The sequence below is a fragment of the Egretta garzetta genome, unplaced genomic scaffold, assembly GCF_000687185.1.
Source record: "Egretta garzetta isolate BGI_Z169 unplaced genomic scaffold, ASM68718v1 scaffold27, whole genome shotgun sequence".
Taxonomy (NCBI): Eukaryota; Metazoa; Chordata; class Aves; order Pelecaniformes; family Ardeidae; genus Egretta; species Egretta garzetta.
Genome location: NW_009260400.1, coordinates 317,628 through 333,738, shown reverse-complemented (window position 1 = coordinate 333,738; position 16,111 = coordinate 317,628). Strand labels below are relative to the sequence as shown.

The following is a 16,111-nucleotide window of genomic DNA, read 5'->3' as shown; positions in this document are numbered from 1 at the left end:
TATGTGATGTTAAATCTAATTTGGTCAAACTGAACAGATGTCATACAGCATCTTGATAAATGTAATCTATGGCAGTAGAAGAAATCAGTGGCTTTTTTGCATGTGTGGCTTCCTGATTGCCCTAAATCATAGTTTTTTTGTTTCCTTTAGGAAGTAGCTCTTTAAAGGCCTGAGAAGCTAAAAATTGAGAAAGCAGCCTGTAGTTCTGACTGCCAAATCTTCCTGCAACATGGGAACATATTTATACTCTGCCTCAAGAGAAAAGTCAAAGTAGAATTAATTGCACTTCCAAGATACTAATCAGATTTTTCATATATATTAATCTCTTTACTGCTCTATATGACTTTCAGGGTAAGAATGCTACAGAACTGAGCCTGGAAAAGCTCGCATGTGATAGGATCTTGAAACGAACTACATAAAGAGGCTCTGTAGGTGCCTTTTAAGCCTTCCTAACAGAAACACCTCATAATCTTTGGGTATAGTTTTGTATAATTTTCTTATTCATGTTAGGCTACATTATCTTTGTATTTATCCATCTGATCAATACTGTTTCAAGTGCTTTGCCAGCCTAGCATGTGCTCGCAGCTCCATGTGCTCTTAGTGTAGTCTGACTTTGTGTGCCTCTAAGTACACTTCTTGTGTGCAGCTAAGTGTGATGTTGTGGTTCTCATCTTGTGATTTATAACATAAATCTGGGTTTTTCTAATTGTCTGTGTGCCTGAATTACTGGGTCTGAGGCAGTACCCTGTGTATTTTGTTGTGGCAGCTCTTTATGCAGGGCACTTCCTGCTGCTTTTAGTTCAACCTGTTTGTATAGAACTGTTGCTTGGACCTTTAAAAGGACAAAGTGTTCTTGCAAACCATTCACAAATTACCAGCTGATGATCATGAGATCAAACTAACCCAAGATAAAAATAAATGTAGTTAAGTCAGTCATTCATGTTTTGAAACAAAGATGTAATTCAGTTTTTGACCATTCTTCTGGGAGTAATGTAACATTTTAGTCATGATAAAATGAGGGCAGTTCAGCTGAGAAATGCATGGCTGGAAGCTTCTTCCTTCATTATTATGCCCTTTGATAGTTTGGAAAAAAAGATCAGAACTAAGGGGAACAATTCCAGGTGCGTGTCTTTCTACAGTGTGCGTGTATATGTGTATATCTTACATGTCCAATGGATGGGAGGGCGTAAAAGGACTCGATCAGTAATTGCAAGTGCTATATCAAGCCACTGAATTCTCTTAACTGTTTCCTAGCTGTTAGAAGCAGTTATAGTTCAAGTCTGGACTACAGGACTGGTCAGACTATAGCAGAGATGACAATTTAATCTCTTAATCCTTCTTGCTCTTTAGACTTTCTCAGAAGAAACCTGAGAAGAAATCCATCCCCATAGTGGTGGCTTTCTCCTGTTATGGTGGACTAAATGCTTCTGCTATAGCTGCCTCCAGGTAGGCTCCTCTGTCCTCCTCCGCATACCCTTGCGAATGCTCCATTCTTTCCCCTGTTGTCAGCTCATTTGTTTTTATAAATGCACTTCACTACTCCCAGAAGTAGTGGTAGTTAAAGTGGAATTGGTCAAGTGCTCAGTTCAGAGCCCAGTTCTAGCTCATTTGTGGAGGATCCATGATTGTATAATCCCCCCCCCCCCTTTTTTTTTCCTCTTGGTACAGTGCACGTGGTGTATGTGCGTGGTAACATCATTGCTTTTTGCACTTTTCTCTGCCCTTCTTTTGTACTCAGAATAACCCTCTGACATGCACGCAGTTGAATGCTTATTGTGGCCACTTTTACTTACACATCAGTAACACTTGCAAGAAACACTGTAGAGATCTTTGGTTTTGTCATTGTTCACAAGGGAGTATAGCTCAGCTTCAGAGAAGACATTTCTTGGCATCTGTTAAAATGGAAGTGTTGAAGGATTTATAAATGCATACGCTGAAGCGTAGAAGTGTGTTTATTGTCTGAGTAGTAATGCATGAACTTGGCTGATTTTTATGTTAGAAATGAGGGTGAAACCCTGTCAGAAAACACCTGCATAAAGGCAGGTGGGTCTATACTTGTCAGGTTAAGCTAGTTAATATCTCTAGAAAGTTTAGCCAACCTTCAGGTACCTTTCAACTTTGTTTTGCTGAAAGATCATTTTACAGGCAGATCTACTTGGCAAGCCAAGCTGGACTTCCTAGATCATTCTCAGTTAAAATATTCTTTTACCTTGCCTCACTTAAGGAAAAGTTAAGCTCTTGAAGTTAATGCTCCACCCTTTGCGCTTTCAGGAGTCCCAGCTACAACATTAGAAAGCACATTGGAAATGACAGTGTTTGGTAAAGGCTGTCACTAGGTTATTCTCTCTTTTGAAGAGGCTGACTTGTGCAGATCTAGGGAAATTAATTATTTGAATTTGAGCTGCATCAACAGTTATTATACATCATATAGCTTACATCCGGAATACATTGAATCTATAACGTCTTGATCTGTGTATAATTTGCAGCAGTAATACCATAGCTTTGCCTTAACTCTTTGTGTTTTTACTGCTCATATGAGTGATTGCTGTTTTCCAGGATGTGTGAAACATGAGTATATCTTGGAAAGATTGGATATACATTATAGGATGGAAATGGCCTTTGAGTTAGTCTCACATCTGGCATTCCACACTGGCCCATTACTAGATGTTTCAAGAGGAAATGGGAAATGCTTGCAAAGAACAAACTCCAAGCTGCATTTTGAAGGCAAAAGTTTCTCCAGGCAGCATAAGATGACATTCATACATTTTCTCTCTCTTCTTTAACTTTAGCTGTTACTAACTTAGGTAATTACTTATCTAAATGCTTTTCCTTTAGGCAACCTTACTAAACATCTTAATTCTCTAACGTCTTGTTGAGTGAGTTCTGTATCTTAGCTTTGTATATTTAAAAAAAATCCTCTAGCAGTTTTAAGTTTGGTATCTAGTAATTTCACTTGCTCTTTGGCTTCTGAAATCAGCTGTCCAGGTTTAAATCATCCTTTAGAATATTACAACAGCTGCCCATTACAATTTTCATCTCATCCTCATTCTTACTTGTTCCAGAGAAGTTGTCTTAAATCATTTACTGCATCATTATGAATTACATTCTGCTTTGGGAGACCAGGTTTCTCAGAGCTGCATTTACATTCAATTTACATAAGGATCTGAGAGAAGCATTGTGGGTTCTAGTAATTATTTATTCTTGAGCAGCAGAAATCTTTTATATACAATAATGTAAATTAATTGTTGCTTGTTCAGTTTTAATTGAGTGAAAATGGGTAATCCATGGTATACAACACATTTCTTATGGCATGGTCTTTTGCTAAATCAATGTTCTGATTTCAGCATGAAATAGAATTCTTACATGGATTAGTTCTTTTATAGTTTTCTCATGTTAATTTTTATAATTTCTGTGGGAATCTGTGTGTGTGCATTTTTCCACCCCTGTGTTGAAGCCCCATTCTGAGGGAAGCTATACTAGTATGTGTAAACTAAAAGAGCTCAGGAAGAGATGTACTTTAGTAAGAATCGGAGTGACTAACACAGTCGATTTGTTGACTTTGAACCTTTTGGCAAGGTTCTCACTGGAGTGATTATGTGCTTTTGCATTGTCCCGTAGCAGCAGGAAACCCTATTGCCTTTGCTGAGGCTCAACTAAATTACACAAGAGGATAAAATAAAGTTTGCTCTTTAGTGTAGATGGTGGTGTACAGCTAAGTAGAATTGGATTCTGAACCTTAACCTGGATAATGTGCCGAACAAAGCACTTTGTCAACCCAGACAAAGAAGAGGAAGCTTTAACTGGCCAAGCCTTGTTTTATGTCAGTACATTTTTCTGCATTTTAAGGTTTAAAGATTGATGTTATATGCAATGAAAAAAAATCTGTATTAAAGTCGTTTAGGCTTTTTTGACCTACAAAAACATTCAGAAAATGGATCATAATTCACTGCTTTTGGTGATCTTGTTCCTGGAGTAATTAAATCAAAATTTGACCACTGTTAAATCCAGATAACTTTATATGCTTTTATAATGGAAAAGACAGACCTGCACAAAGCTGAACATATGGTTTTTATGTCTTAGGATCTTGAAATTGATAATTGAATTGATAAAGCAGGAGAGAGCCAAGAAAGTGATGTAGAGAAAGGTTCATAAAAAGGTTTAGATTATTGCTACCTGCTGAGGTGTAAAGTGTTCTAATACCCACAGAATCATTGGGGTTTGTTTGACTACCACTTATACATAAGTATGTACCTTTCTGTTTCTATAAATAGTGATTTCATGCTGTCTATTGTAGACATGATCCTTTTGCTACCATGACTGTTAGTTTGCTTCTGTAAAAGAAATCATGGCAGTAGTTTTGCTATCACTAGGTAGAATTGGGATAGGAAGGCTTCCACCCACATCCTCTGAACACAGCATGAGTGAATTCCTGCTTAACTCCGAACATAATAATGTTCAGACATGTACGATGCTCAGACCGAGCTGGGATTTAGAATAGGTGTCAGTCTTCATGTATTAAATTTCTTCATTTTTCAAACATTTTGTCTGATATTCTAAATCTCTTACCCTTTTTTCTCCATCCAGGAGGCTGAACAGAATTCACCAGGACAATATCTTGGAAATCATTACCCTTTTTCATTATAGGTCCCAGGTCACTGGCTATCGATGACTCTTACCACTTGCTGTGAAACTTTGATGCTCCTGGCTTCTTGGTTTCAGAGATCTGTCATGGAAAGTCACCACAGTTGGCCTGCAGTATTCTCTAGCAACATTAACAAATGACTGCTAATAGGATACTTGCTCTGTCATTTGCCATGTTGGGAGAATAGAGCCCAGAGGCCTTGCTGGTGGAGCTAAAGGGGAAGATGTTGTTGCTTAGGGAATTGAAAAAGAAGGAAAGTAAAACCCATTCCTAGAATAGTGTCTATAAACAGTAGGTGTGATGGTGGCTATGTTTATCATCTGCAATGTGGCACTTCCCTTTTTGGATATGTAATAATGTTTTTGTCCTTTATTCTATGTAGTCACTATGTTAAGCTTCAGTTCTGCAGTTCAGTTAATAAAATATATTAGGATTGGTGAGAAAATTGTAAAAACATTTTGTTTTCCTTTGTGAGCAGAAAATGTGAGTTCAGGTGCTTGGCTAAAGAATTTTGTGCTTATTTAGAATCCATAAATAAAGAAAAAAGCTGCGTGCTTCATTGTGCTGCATTATGGATTGTTCTTACTATAATACTATTTTTCCACACAAACTTATTACAAAAGCTTTGGTATCATTGTTTTACATATGCTTTGTTGGAGATATTTTCATGTTTCCTTTTTCTTTTCCCTTTCATTAGACATTTGCTGACCAGGTATTTGGTATCTTCAGCTGGACAATTCCCATTGCTGTAGCCTTTTCTTGTTTTGGTGGACTTAATGCTTCAATTCTAGCATCATCAAGGTATTGTATATCTCTATTTGACCAGTGTTCATAAGTATTTTTACGTGTCACTGTTACACTCATCTATAGTGAGAGAAGGGCAAAAATACTTTTGTAACTGAACCTATAATGAATGGCCACAATAAAATAACAGGCCTAAATAAACCTCTGTGTGTGTACATACACCCGAAACACTGCCTTCTTCCGCAAAGCGTTCCTAGTTGTATGCAGAGTACAATTATAGATCAAATGAATGTTGTCTGTGTGGTGAATCCTCAGGCCTTCTGATAGTTTGGATTGAGTTGTCTTCCATTTTACTTGATAAAATAATTCTAGCAAGTCCTTGTTTTCAAATGTATTTACTTAAAACTTAGTGACTTTTGAAAATCAGTATCTTTAAGGTTTTTTTCCAAGTAAAAAGTTTTAAAAGTTGCTACTGCTATTAAGCTGCAGTTAAAAAGCTTACGATACAGTATAGAAGCTTTCCTCTAAGCATTGATTATGGATGTGACTAGTGAAGTTTATAAATAGATTTACTGAGGCATTTTAACATCCTTTTTGTCCACTGAATGTATGCTCAATGCCTCTGTACTGAGAACAAGTACAAACATGATCTGGTGAAGTAGTCAGTATAGAACAATTTGGAGTTGATAATAAATTTACGAGTGGGGTTTTTTTGAGCATGAGGCTGAGTGACCTCTTTTTGGACACCTGATTATTTCTTCTGGCTGTCATTGAAAACAGCACTCGCTTTTAGAATTTTTTAAAACAGTAGAGATTTATTTCAGTCACTGTAGATATTTTTTATTTTACCTGTAGAATTGTTTTCTAAAAATGGGTGTTAACAGCATGTTTCTAAAAGCTTATATATCTTTTAATGATTTTTGTACAGTACATTTTTATTGGAAGGGTTGAATTGATGTTCCCATTCAAAGGATGGAAATTCAGTGGCGTAAATACTTATTTTGACTGGTATTGTTGTTTGATTTTTCTGTAATATGTTCTTTCTCACATGTGGCCTGAACATCTGTTTTCTGATTTGTGTTTTTCAGGCTATTTTTTGTAGGATCTCGAGAAGGTCACCTTCCTGATCTGTTGTCTATGATCCACATAGAGAGGTTCACACCTGTGCCAGCACTGCTCTTCAATGTAAGTTATTACTGCTTTTCTTCTCAACTGTTCAGATGTGACTATATGAATGATTTAAAGGACAACTTTAAAAAAGTACAGGAGAGAACTTCAGGTTTACTGTCACTGAGGTGATTGCTGAGAGAGTGAATTTTGAGAGGCATAAAAACATGCCAAACACCAATCAGTAAAAGGTGTTACTTCCATGTAAAAAGTAAACAGTAAGTTTCAAACTTCTGTTGTTCATCTCACTCCTGTTCTTTTCTGACAGTGTGCTATGACCCTTGTTTACCTGGCTGTGGAAGATGTCTTCAAGCTTATTAATTACTTCAGTTTCAGTTACTGGTTTTTTGTTGGTCTTTCTATTGCTGGACAGTTATATCTACGTTGGAAGGAACCAGATCGACCCAGGCCTCTTAAGGTAATACTTATTACAGAATTGTTTAAAATCCCTCTGTTTCACATAATGTATAAGTACTGTCTAAAACCTGGACCGGATATGTTATGCCTAAAGGTTACAAATTGATCAGGACACAAAACATGGCTTTCATTTTATGTTGTACCATGAAAACTAGCTTGTCTGTTTTATATATAAAAAGTGATTATTTTAAGAGTATACTCCTTTATTTTATGTTAGTTCAATCAGTAGCCCTTCCCTCTGTTAACTAGGGAATGTCTCAATAGGCTAACATAGTTAGCTCTTTTTCTTGGATTAGAAATCTCAAATTAGGAATGCTTAAATTAGTACTGTTAAAGTAGACCACATTTAGCTCTGGTGCTGTTTCAGTTCAATGTCTGATCCTCTTACCACCTCATACTTAAAGTTGATGGGCTACATGAAAAAGTCATTCCTGTTTCCTGGGATTTATTGGATTTGTCTAAAACCACTTCATACTGTTATACAGTTTCTTTCAACGCAGCAGAGTTACCATACTAGATTACTTTAACAGAACTGCTGCTAAAAATTGCAAAAGAATTATTCTGCAATTTGCTTATGGTTCCAAATAGCAAGATGTATAAGAGAAAAGAGCAGATAATTCCACAAAGTGGGGTTGAGAGGGGAAAAGTCTGTAATTCTCACCAAACCATTTGTAACTGTAGACAATAAATATTTCAATAACATTCTGTCTTTTTTTTTCTGTCTAGCTGAGCGTGGCTTTCCCAATAATATTTTGTATATGCACAGTATTTCTGGTGGTAGTGCCGCTCTATAGCGACACTATAAATTCATTGATTGGAATTGGCATTGCTTTATCTGGAATTCCGGTCTTTTTCTTGGGAGTCTATTTACCTGCATCAAAGAGACCTCAATTTATTAACAAGATTTTAGGTAAGTTTCTTTGTAGATGGGGATGTTGTTAGGAAAGAGGAAAATTAAATAAGTGAATCTTGGTTTGTTGTTGAAAAGCGTTGTGGTCAGTTCACCCCAGACAGCAGCTAAGTACCCACAGAGCTGCTCGCTCAGCAGCACCCCCCAGCAGGATAGGGGAGAGAATAGGAAGAACAAAGGCAAGAAAACTTGTTGGTCAAGATAAAGTCAGTTTAGTAAGTGAAGGAAAGAAGGAAAAGACCCCTACTGCTGCGAACGCAATCACTTACCACCTCCCACAAGCAGACCAATGCACAGCCAGTCTCCAAGCAACGGCCACGTTGGAAGATGCCCTCCCACATGCACGCCCTTCTTCCTCTACCCTAGTTTTTATTGCTGAACATGACATTATACGGCATGAAATAGCCCTTTGCTTAGTTAGGGTCAGCTGTTCTGGCCATTTCCCCTCTGAACTTCCTGCCCGTCTGGTTACAGGGAGGGCAGAGTGGGAGGAAAAAAGAAAAATCCTTGATACTGTGTAAACACTGTTCAGCAACAGCGAGAACATCTGTGTGTTACCAACCCTGTTTGAGCCGCAAATCCAAAACACAGCACCATAATGGGCTGCTATGAAGAATGTTAACTTCATCCCAGCCAGACCCAGTAAAGGGGTATACTGGTTTTATATGTTTTTACACACGGATTTTATTTACTGTATATTTAAAAGACCATCCCCTTTCTACAGATTTTGTCCTCAGTTTTTATGCATTTCTCTTTTAATCAAGCACATGCAAAGTCTTTTTCTTAAGCAAGGTCGTTGACTGTGAAAGGGTTGGACATTCTTGGTAACGCAAGCTAACTGTGTTGCTTTACTGGATCAGTTGTTTGAGAATGGATAGATTTTATGTTGGTCACAGATGGAATTTTGCCTTCCATTGAATTGCTGTACTTAAATCATCCATTTCTCTCCAGCAGTATGCTGCTGTCATTGTTTCTACATCCTTCATCATGGTTTTCTCACATAGTAAGGAAGGTTTATAGCATAATCTTAGAATGCAACAGATGTGGTGCTGCAGCAGCTAGTGAATATATACTCAGTACTTGTCACTTTCCTGTGTGCTATTTGAAGTTCTTGTTTTATTTTTTATTCTGCCAATTTTACACTTTTAGTTAAGATTTTACTTCAGTTACTTGGCAGGGTGCCTAAGAACAAAAAACACCCTAGGATATCAACAGAACAGTTTTAAATACTCTGTTTAAAAAAAAAAATTGAGTGGAAGACACTTTTTGTATTAACTTTTATTGTTTGTGTCCCTTAAGAGAAGTGAGGCAGCGTTCTTGACAACTAACTTTGACTAGTCAGATGCATGTTGGTAATTAGCATTGAGGTGGCTATTCTTCTGATTTATCTTCAATTTCCTATGCAGGTACAGTCACACGAAACATGCAGCTGCTCTGTTACTGTGTTTTAACAGAGATGGACCCAAATGAAGAAAAGAAGTTGGAAATCAAATCCAACTAAAATTTAAAAGCCATTACAAGAAACAGGAGGGAGGATATAGCAGTTATGACAACAAAAGGGAAGAGATGGAACTGGAAGAAAAATGGGAAAGCTATTTCCAGTGGTCTTTCAGAAACACTGAAAACTTACTTGCAGTTGAATTCCCACATAAATCCTGCCCTCGCATCACCCTCCTAAACTGTGGCATATTTTCAGGGCATGTTTTCATTGGATAATAATTACCTACTCATTTTGGGCACCCAAGCTATGTGTCAATACTGTTCCTTCTTCAGAATTGGTATTAAAATGGTAAGAGCTAATGGATCAAATTAGATTTCTGCAGAACCAGGCGGTGAAGTAATACATTTTTAAGTTAGACTGAAACCCACTTTGACTCAAAAGACCAAAAGTCATTCCAGCTTAATTCTGATGGATGTTTGCATGAAGTGATTTGCTGTGTTCTCTCAGTTCTTATCCCAGAAGACAACTGGTCACAACAAACTACCTGATTTGTCATTATTAGCAGAAAAAATGAATAAAGTTGTTCTATGTTATTTAAAGACTGAACCAACCTTTCTCCTTAAAGATAAGTATTTTATTCTGTACGCTGTGTGGAAGTGCAGTATCTGACAGTGGCAAAGATAGAATCAACAAAGGAACTTGGCACTAAAGATTCGATTAACATTTGATGATTCTTCCCTGTTGGCTTGTTTTGTACTTGGGTCAACTTCTGACAGGCTTTATGAAACTTCCAAAATTAAAATGTTCAGTTTGAAGCTTGTAAGTATTTGTTTCTGAACTGTTTCAGTGAACACACATTAGCAGTGTTACCTCAGCAGTCTCAAAATTGCCTTTCTAAATTTCAGTGCTGGTCACTAGAAAATGACCATCCAAAAACTCACAGAACAAACCACTTACTTACTTTCTTCTACTATAGCAGAAGTAGAGTTCTGTGGCAGCAACCATATCTTGAAAGCTAAGTAGCAGGGAGAGAAAATAGGAATAAAAACAGAAATAAAAAGTAGTACTACACTAGGTGTTTGTAATTCCAAAGCCGTAAGCCTAGTATCAGGACACTTTGATACCGAATTTTGGTGCAGCAAAAGGTAACATGAAGCCAACCTCTTTGGCTAGCAGAGTGAGCTATACTTCAAAAACATACCTGGAATTTTTATCTTGGTATGGAATGTTTACCTGAGTTTGTCCACATGTGCATTTTTTGTGTGGTTTAAGTTGATCTAAATCTTGCAATCACGAGAATATGGCTGAAGCAATGCATACTTCAAATGCTGCATTGCATTTGCATCAGCCACTTGAATAATAGTGAGAATATTTGGATTCTCGTACTGATGCCCTGACCAAGGTTACCTTAGACAAAAGCTATGGCTAAGGGCAGGTGGTAGTAGATGGTGAAAACAAACATTAAGTGCAGTCTTGGGCTACCTTTGTGAAGCAGTGTTGGGACTTCAGATGGTTAAATTCTAGCTGAGGAACTTTGTGCACATGTAGGGTCTTCTCAGTATTTAATGAAAATTAGCATTTAGCTATTATAATACAGCTCTTTAGTCTTCTGTATGATTAGAATTAAGTCAATATCCAAGTTGAGACATCTGTCTAGTGGGCAGTATAGCTTTAACAGGCTAGGGTTGTGGCATAGTTAACAGCCTTGACCTTTCTGTGAAACCAAGGAAAAAATATTTTGCCCCCACTACTTTGACATCACCAGGCAGAACTAATTGACCTAAACTCACTACTGTAACCTACAGCCCATGACTTACACAGATCTAACATTGTATTAGCTTTTTTTTTGGAGACTCAAGTAGGAGAGCACTGAAATACTTTGTGTGTCCGAACACGTAACATTATAGTGTTTCTTAAAGACAAATGCAAGTTAAAATGCTGACATGGCTTCCACTGTATCAACTCCTGTGATCTTTAAACAAGTAAAGAAAACTTAGTCAAAACCTCTTTATTTATAATTTAAATGACATATACTGTCCTACTCCCAGCTGGAGAGAGCTCCAGCAATAAAGTGGACAGGTCAAGGCATTTCATATGCTCAAGCACTTGTAAAGAAGGTAACTTGAAACTCAGGAACAAATACAGTAGAAAGCATTAGGACAGAGTGCCCTTTTCCAGGACTTCCACTTGCCAGCATGGCAGACACATTGAACTTGTGAAACCCAACCCATTAGTCATGACAAGAAGGGCTGCTGGCAACAGTACCTCCATACATAATGCAGAGGTACTGTCAGTACAGGTACAAATGCTTGGGCGTACAGATTTAAAAAAAAAAAAAATTCCTTTAGAACCTCAGCATCACAGAATGGGCAGAAAAATTATTTTAAAGCATATACTATCTTTTGCTTGGAACAAAAGTTTGTATTGTGAAGTCGCATATCCATACCCAGCTGTTGAATAGCTACCAGCTGCAGTTGGCTGCTCAGATCATAACAGCTCAGCTGATAGCAAAAGGTTTTAGCATTTACTGGAATCCCAGTCTAGTACCTAATACTCAAGCCTAGTCAGTAAGCATTAGGGTGAACCACGCTAGTCACCAACAGTTTCAGAAGGCCAGGCAGGCAAAAATGTAGCTTAAACTTCATCCACGTAAAGATTGGTTTCCTACTGTCCCAATGGGCTCAACTTTTATCGGAAAGTGGTTTTTCAGGGTTTTTTGGAAGGTGGTTTGTTTTTTTTTTTTTTTAGTTCAACATTCTTACAAATAGCCATCAGTAGCTGTCTGGATTTTCGGTTCTACTGCAATGGCAGAATTTAGCCTTCAGTATGCATTTCACATTCAAAAAAGGGCTGTTAGTCAGAATCCAAATCCTGGGTCTCATCATAGCCAAATTCCTGTAGAATCTCCTGTCGGTATTTGTTCCATGTTCTTCTCCTGTAACATTGGTCCTCATCACTGAAGCTCTCTTCAGACTCTAAAGAAAGAGCATCAATGCTTTTAGATTATCCCTTCTTTTTAGTTAAACAATTAGGTTAATTAGAGTATTTCAAGCTTCTTGAGTAACTTACAAAGTCTAAACAACTTCTGTATTAGGTGAGGTCTGAATTGTGCTTGGTGTGTGCTGGGATGGGGAGTTAAGAAAGCAGAGGCAGCATTTCACAAGCACGTGGAACCAAGTCATCTATTCTTCAAAACAAGCAATCCTTTGCAAGTGCAGCAGCCCGAAATTAAGTTCTTAATTTTGACTTTGCAAAACCACTAAGATCCCTTGTAGTTCCAAGAAAGAAGATCCTTCTCTAAGCAGATTTAACCCATTATAAGCACAGACCACTACCCCAGCAGGTGCTCAGTTCGTTTTTACATGCCATCTTTCCAAAAAAGCAACTGATGGGAATTATATGCACACAGCATGAAAGCAAACTATTTATGACAGACATACCTTTTTCTCCATCACCATCTTCCTCAGGTAAGAATTCCTCTTCCTCAGGATAGTCATTACGCCAGTTATTTTCATCATTTTCGTCATCTTCATCATCATATATTTCCCCTGGAACTTGATCATCATCTACCTGCATGTCAACACAAACCACAAAATTCACTATAAATACAGACACTTGGCATGAAGCGTTTTTTCATCCACCTGTACAATACTATACAGATCATAAAGAGCCAAGAGATAACTTATCTACTGCAAGTGTAAGTTACTCAACAATTGCACCGCACACACTGTAGAAAAATTAGTGTTGTCAGTATATTCATCATAACTTAGCAACCTGCTTTAGGTGAAAAATCAGTTAAGTCATACATTTAAACTTTCCAGTTCAGCATTTAAATGCCAAGGTTAATGTCTAAATTAATCCTACTCGCTTCAGCAGTCGTGTAGATGAAGGAAAAGGCAGCTTTAGGTTCCTGATACGCAAGTCTATTGATCACAGTATCTATACAATGAAAGACTAAAGCTTACATTAACTTCCTAACTCCACAGTCACTGAAGGATAATTCTATTACAAAAAAATACCTCGTATTAAGATCAAAGTCCTCAAAAATTGAGAAAGTTATGTGTGTGTCCCCTTAGTCCTTTTTTTTTACCCAACTGTATTTACAGCTACATTTTAATCGCTGCCTCTTAGTCACCTTAAGTTCACATTTGTGTGCCAAAAATTATGTGGCAATTTGAAGCCAGACGAATTCTTCTGAGTACAAGAGCACTATGCCTTCCGTTTTCATTGTCATATCATAATTAACTTGAATCAACAATAACCTGGAGGAACACAGGACTGGCAGTTACAGAAAGTCGAACACAGAAGTCACTCAGCTTATGTGTAGTATCTCAAAGGATCTTTCTTGGCACGGCAACTTTCAATGATGGGCCTTTAAACCTGTTTATTTGTGACCTTTCTATTTAAGAAAGATCTGTTTTCCCATATCCTTACCAGTTCATATTCTTCTCTATAGGGCTGTACAGAAAGGATATTTTGGATCCAACCAGGGGCTGATGTTTCCATATAGTAGATGTCATAAACGTACTCATCTTCTTTCTCACGGTGCTCTTTTTTAACATCTTCAGAAACATTTAAACGCTCACGGATCATCTCTACTGCATTGCAAAGAATCACATCTGGATCAGTCTTCTGCTGAGGAAAAACAGAAAATAAGAAGTGCCTATTTCCAGTGAAGCCACGCCTACAACGTCTTAGTTACAGCAAACGGTTTTCTTTGTAGATGGTAGCCAACAGCTAGCTAAGGATGACATTCTGAAATCTTAGACTGAAACACCTTCGTGCTGGAATGCTGATATTTGAAACATTAGCAACATAGAACAGAAAGACATCAAAAAATGTTCCAATTAATTTAGTACAGTCTGGTGGTACCACCACAGTACAGCCAGCCATGCCTTGTTTCAGATAATAGGAGAAAACTTGTGGGACAAGTTCATTAGAAACTGTTGAAGGGGACATGACTAATCCCATAAAACTGTTCCTCTGTTTCTGATGACATGTCAGTTGAAAAGACAAGTTTTAAGACAGCTTGTGTTCTGTAGAGCATTACACTTGCAACACGGCAGGGAAGATGTGCATACAGCAGCACTGATAACATGCAAGCAGATTACAGTATACAAAGTGTGCAGGATAAACAATGAAAATGTGACAGATTAGCAGGAACAGGCTGACAGGCCCTACAGATAGGCTTTTTACTTATTTCCTTATTTCAACATTGACACAGAAGAAATTTCTTCATGCTTTCTCCTTCCTAATAGATTATTTGCGATATATTTGTGTTAGTGACCTGCACTTGAAGGTCTACACAGGCAGGTTTTTGCTGCCAATTTTTCTCTGCTAGAGTTTTTCAGAATATCTTTTCCAATTCACAGGTATGTCTCCTGAACTGCTTAAGTAATTCTGAGGAAAAGCTACAGACCAGCCTTTCATTCACTTCTAAATACTTACAGAAGGAAAAAGAAAGCTTACTTCTTGCATTCAACACTTAACTTCTAGCTCTAATGGAGTAAGAGGAAAATTCTGATGCTACCTTGGTTTCATTTCTGTTTTTCTAATCAGCAGAGTGATACAGAACAGTTAGCTAACAGATCTCAAATGTCCGTTTGAACTTGAGAGTTCATGCTGAAGTTTGATGGCAAAATAACCTATAAGAAACGCTGAAGGATGACAGCTGGTTAGGTTCTTCCTCACCCAAATATCTTCTTCAACATTAAAGTTTTCCTCAGAGCTGTGATGGGCTGCATAAGTAAAGTGTCCATGTGTACTTACATACAGTGAAGGAACTACTAAAGAAAGCATACACAGCCCTCTCACCTTCTTTTCCACATGGTTATGAGTCTCTTTAATACAAAATCTTTGTAACACTCTATAATCAGGGCGACCTTACACAGAAGGCAGAGCTTCTTCATACTTAAAACCATTCTAGATTTTGAGCAGATATTCCTCCAACTGAAATCACAAACTTAACTCATGACACCAATGAAAACAGGATGCAGGGGCTTAAGCAGCTAGAACCAAAATATACAATAAAACCATATATTGGAATTCTGAGAAGGGGAGGCTTAAAATTATCTTTTCCTTTAGTGAATCTTGCCTACAAGTGATGTTCCTAGGTATCTGGGCAGATGAGAAGACATTGAATTAGATTTTTTCTTTTCCAAGTAGAGAAGAAGCTAATAAAAAACCTCAGAGATTCACCTGACAATTGAATATGAGAATTTATACATCAGAACAGGGTACAGAAAAAGGTGCAAGCCCTTCCTGTAGCAGCCAACTCTACATGGCTGACTGTCTCAACAACATTAGTGCACTTAAGGATCCTCATGAAAGTTACTCCCTGTATTATATTCTACCTTGTGAATATCTAGTTAAAGCTCCTGTTAAATAGTGGAATACTTACAATGCAAAAAAGCTTCCACAGCAGTCAGTCTGCCCACACGTACCAGTCAAGAGTGATATCAAAGTACTTCAAGTACACTTATGTTCATTTGCTGACCTGTGGGTTTGCAGCAGTTCCACTGGAGTCTCCCCCCACCTCCTCTTCTTGTTCAATATCAAACAACTGGAACTTCCCACAGCAGTCCAAACGCTTGTCAACAGCGCCGCTCTCCTTTTGCGAAGCATCTTCCTTTGCTTCGGGGTCTGATCTGTCACCATCAATCAATGCCTCGCCATTTATGACAGGTGCAACTGTTTCAGTACAGTTAGGTCGATGGCTGGCTATTACACGGTAACGGTTTTCCTTCCTTTTCACTTGCTTTGAAGAGCGGCTCCCACGCATGTTTCGCTG

At 37.8% G+C, this 16,111-nt stretch overlaps 2 protein-coding genes across 2 annotated transcripts in view; one reads left to right on the top strand and one right to left on the bottom strand.

The window, feature by feature from the left end:
- The window catches only part of SLC7A6 (solute carrier family 7 member 6), a 31,657-nt gene extending 22,199 nt beyond the window's left edge, over window positions 1-9,458 (top strand). The window contains exons 6-10 of the mRNA XM_009643244.2: window positions 5,340-5,443; window positions 6,475-6,571; window positions 6,822-6,971; window positions 7,697-7,880; window positions 9,287-9,458. Coding sequence (XP_009641539.1) covers window positions 5,340-5,443; window positions 6,475-6,571; window positions 6,822-6,971; window positions 7,697-7,880; window positions 9,287-9,381 — 630 coding nt within the window. The 3' untranslated portion in view covers window positions 9,382-9,458. The remainder of the gene's footprint in view (window positions 1-5,339; window positions 5,444-6,474; window positions 6,572-6,821; window positions 6,972-7,696; window positions 7,881-9,286) is intronic.
- A 965-nt stretch (window positions 9,459-10,423) lies between these two features.
- SLC7A6OS (solute carrier family 7 member 6 opposite strand) overlaps window positions 10,424-16,111 on the bottom strand; it is a 6,685-nt gene continuing 997 nt past the window's right edge. The window contains exons 3-6 of the mRNA XM_035898790.1: window positions 15,818-16,084; window positions 13,756-13,956; window positions 12,762-12,891; window positions 10,424-12,296 (exon numbers count right to left, since the gene is read on the bottom strand). Of these exons, the coding sequence (XP_035754683.1) occupies window positions 12,175-12,296; window positions 12,762-12,891; window positions 13,756-13,956; window positions 15,818-16,084 (720 nt within the window). The 3' untranslated portion in view covers window positions 10,424-12,174. The remainder of the gene's footprint in view (window positions 12,297-12,761; window positions 12,892-13,755; window positions 13,957-15,817; window positions 16,085-16,111) is intronic.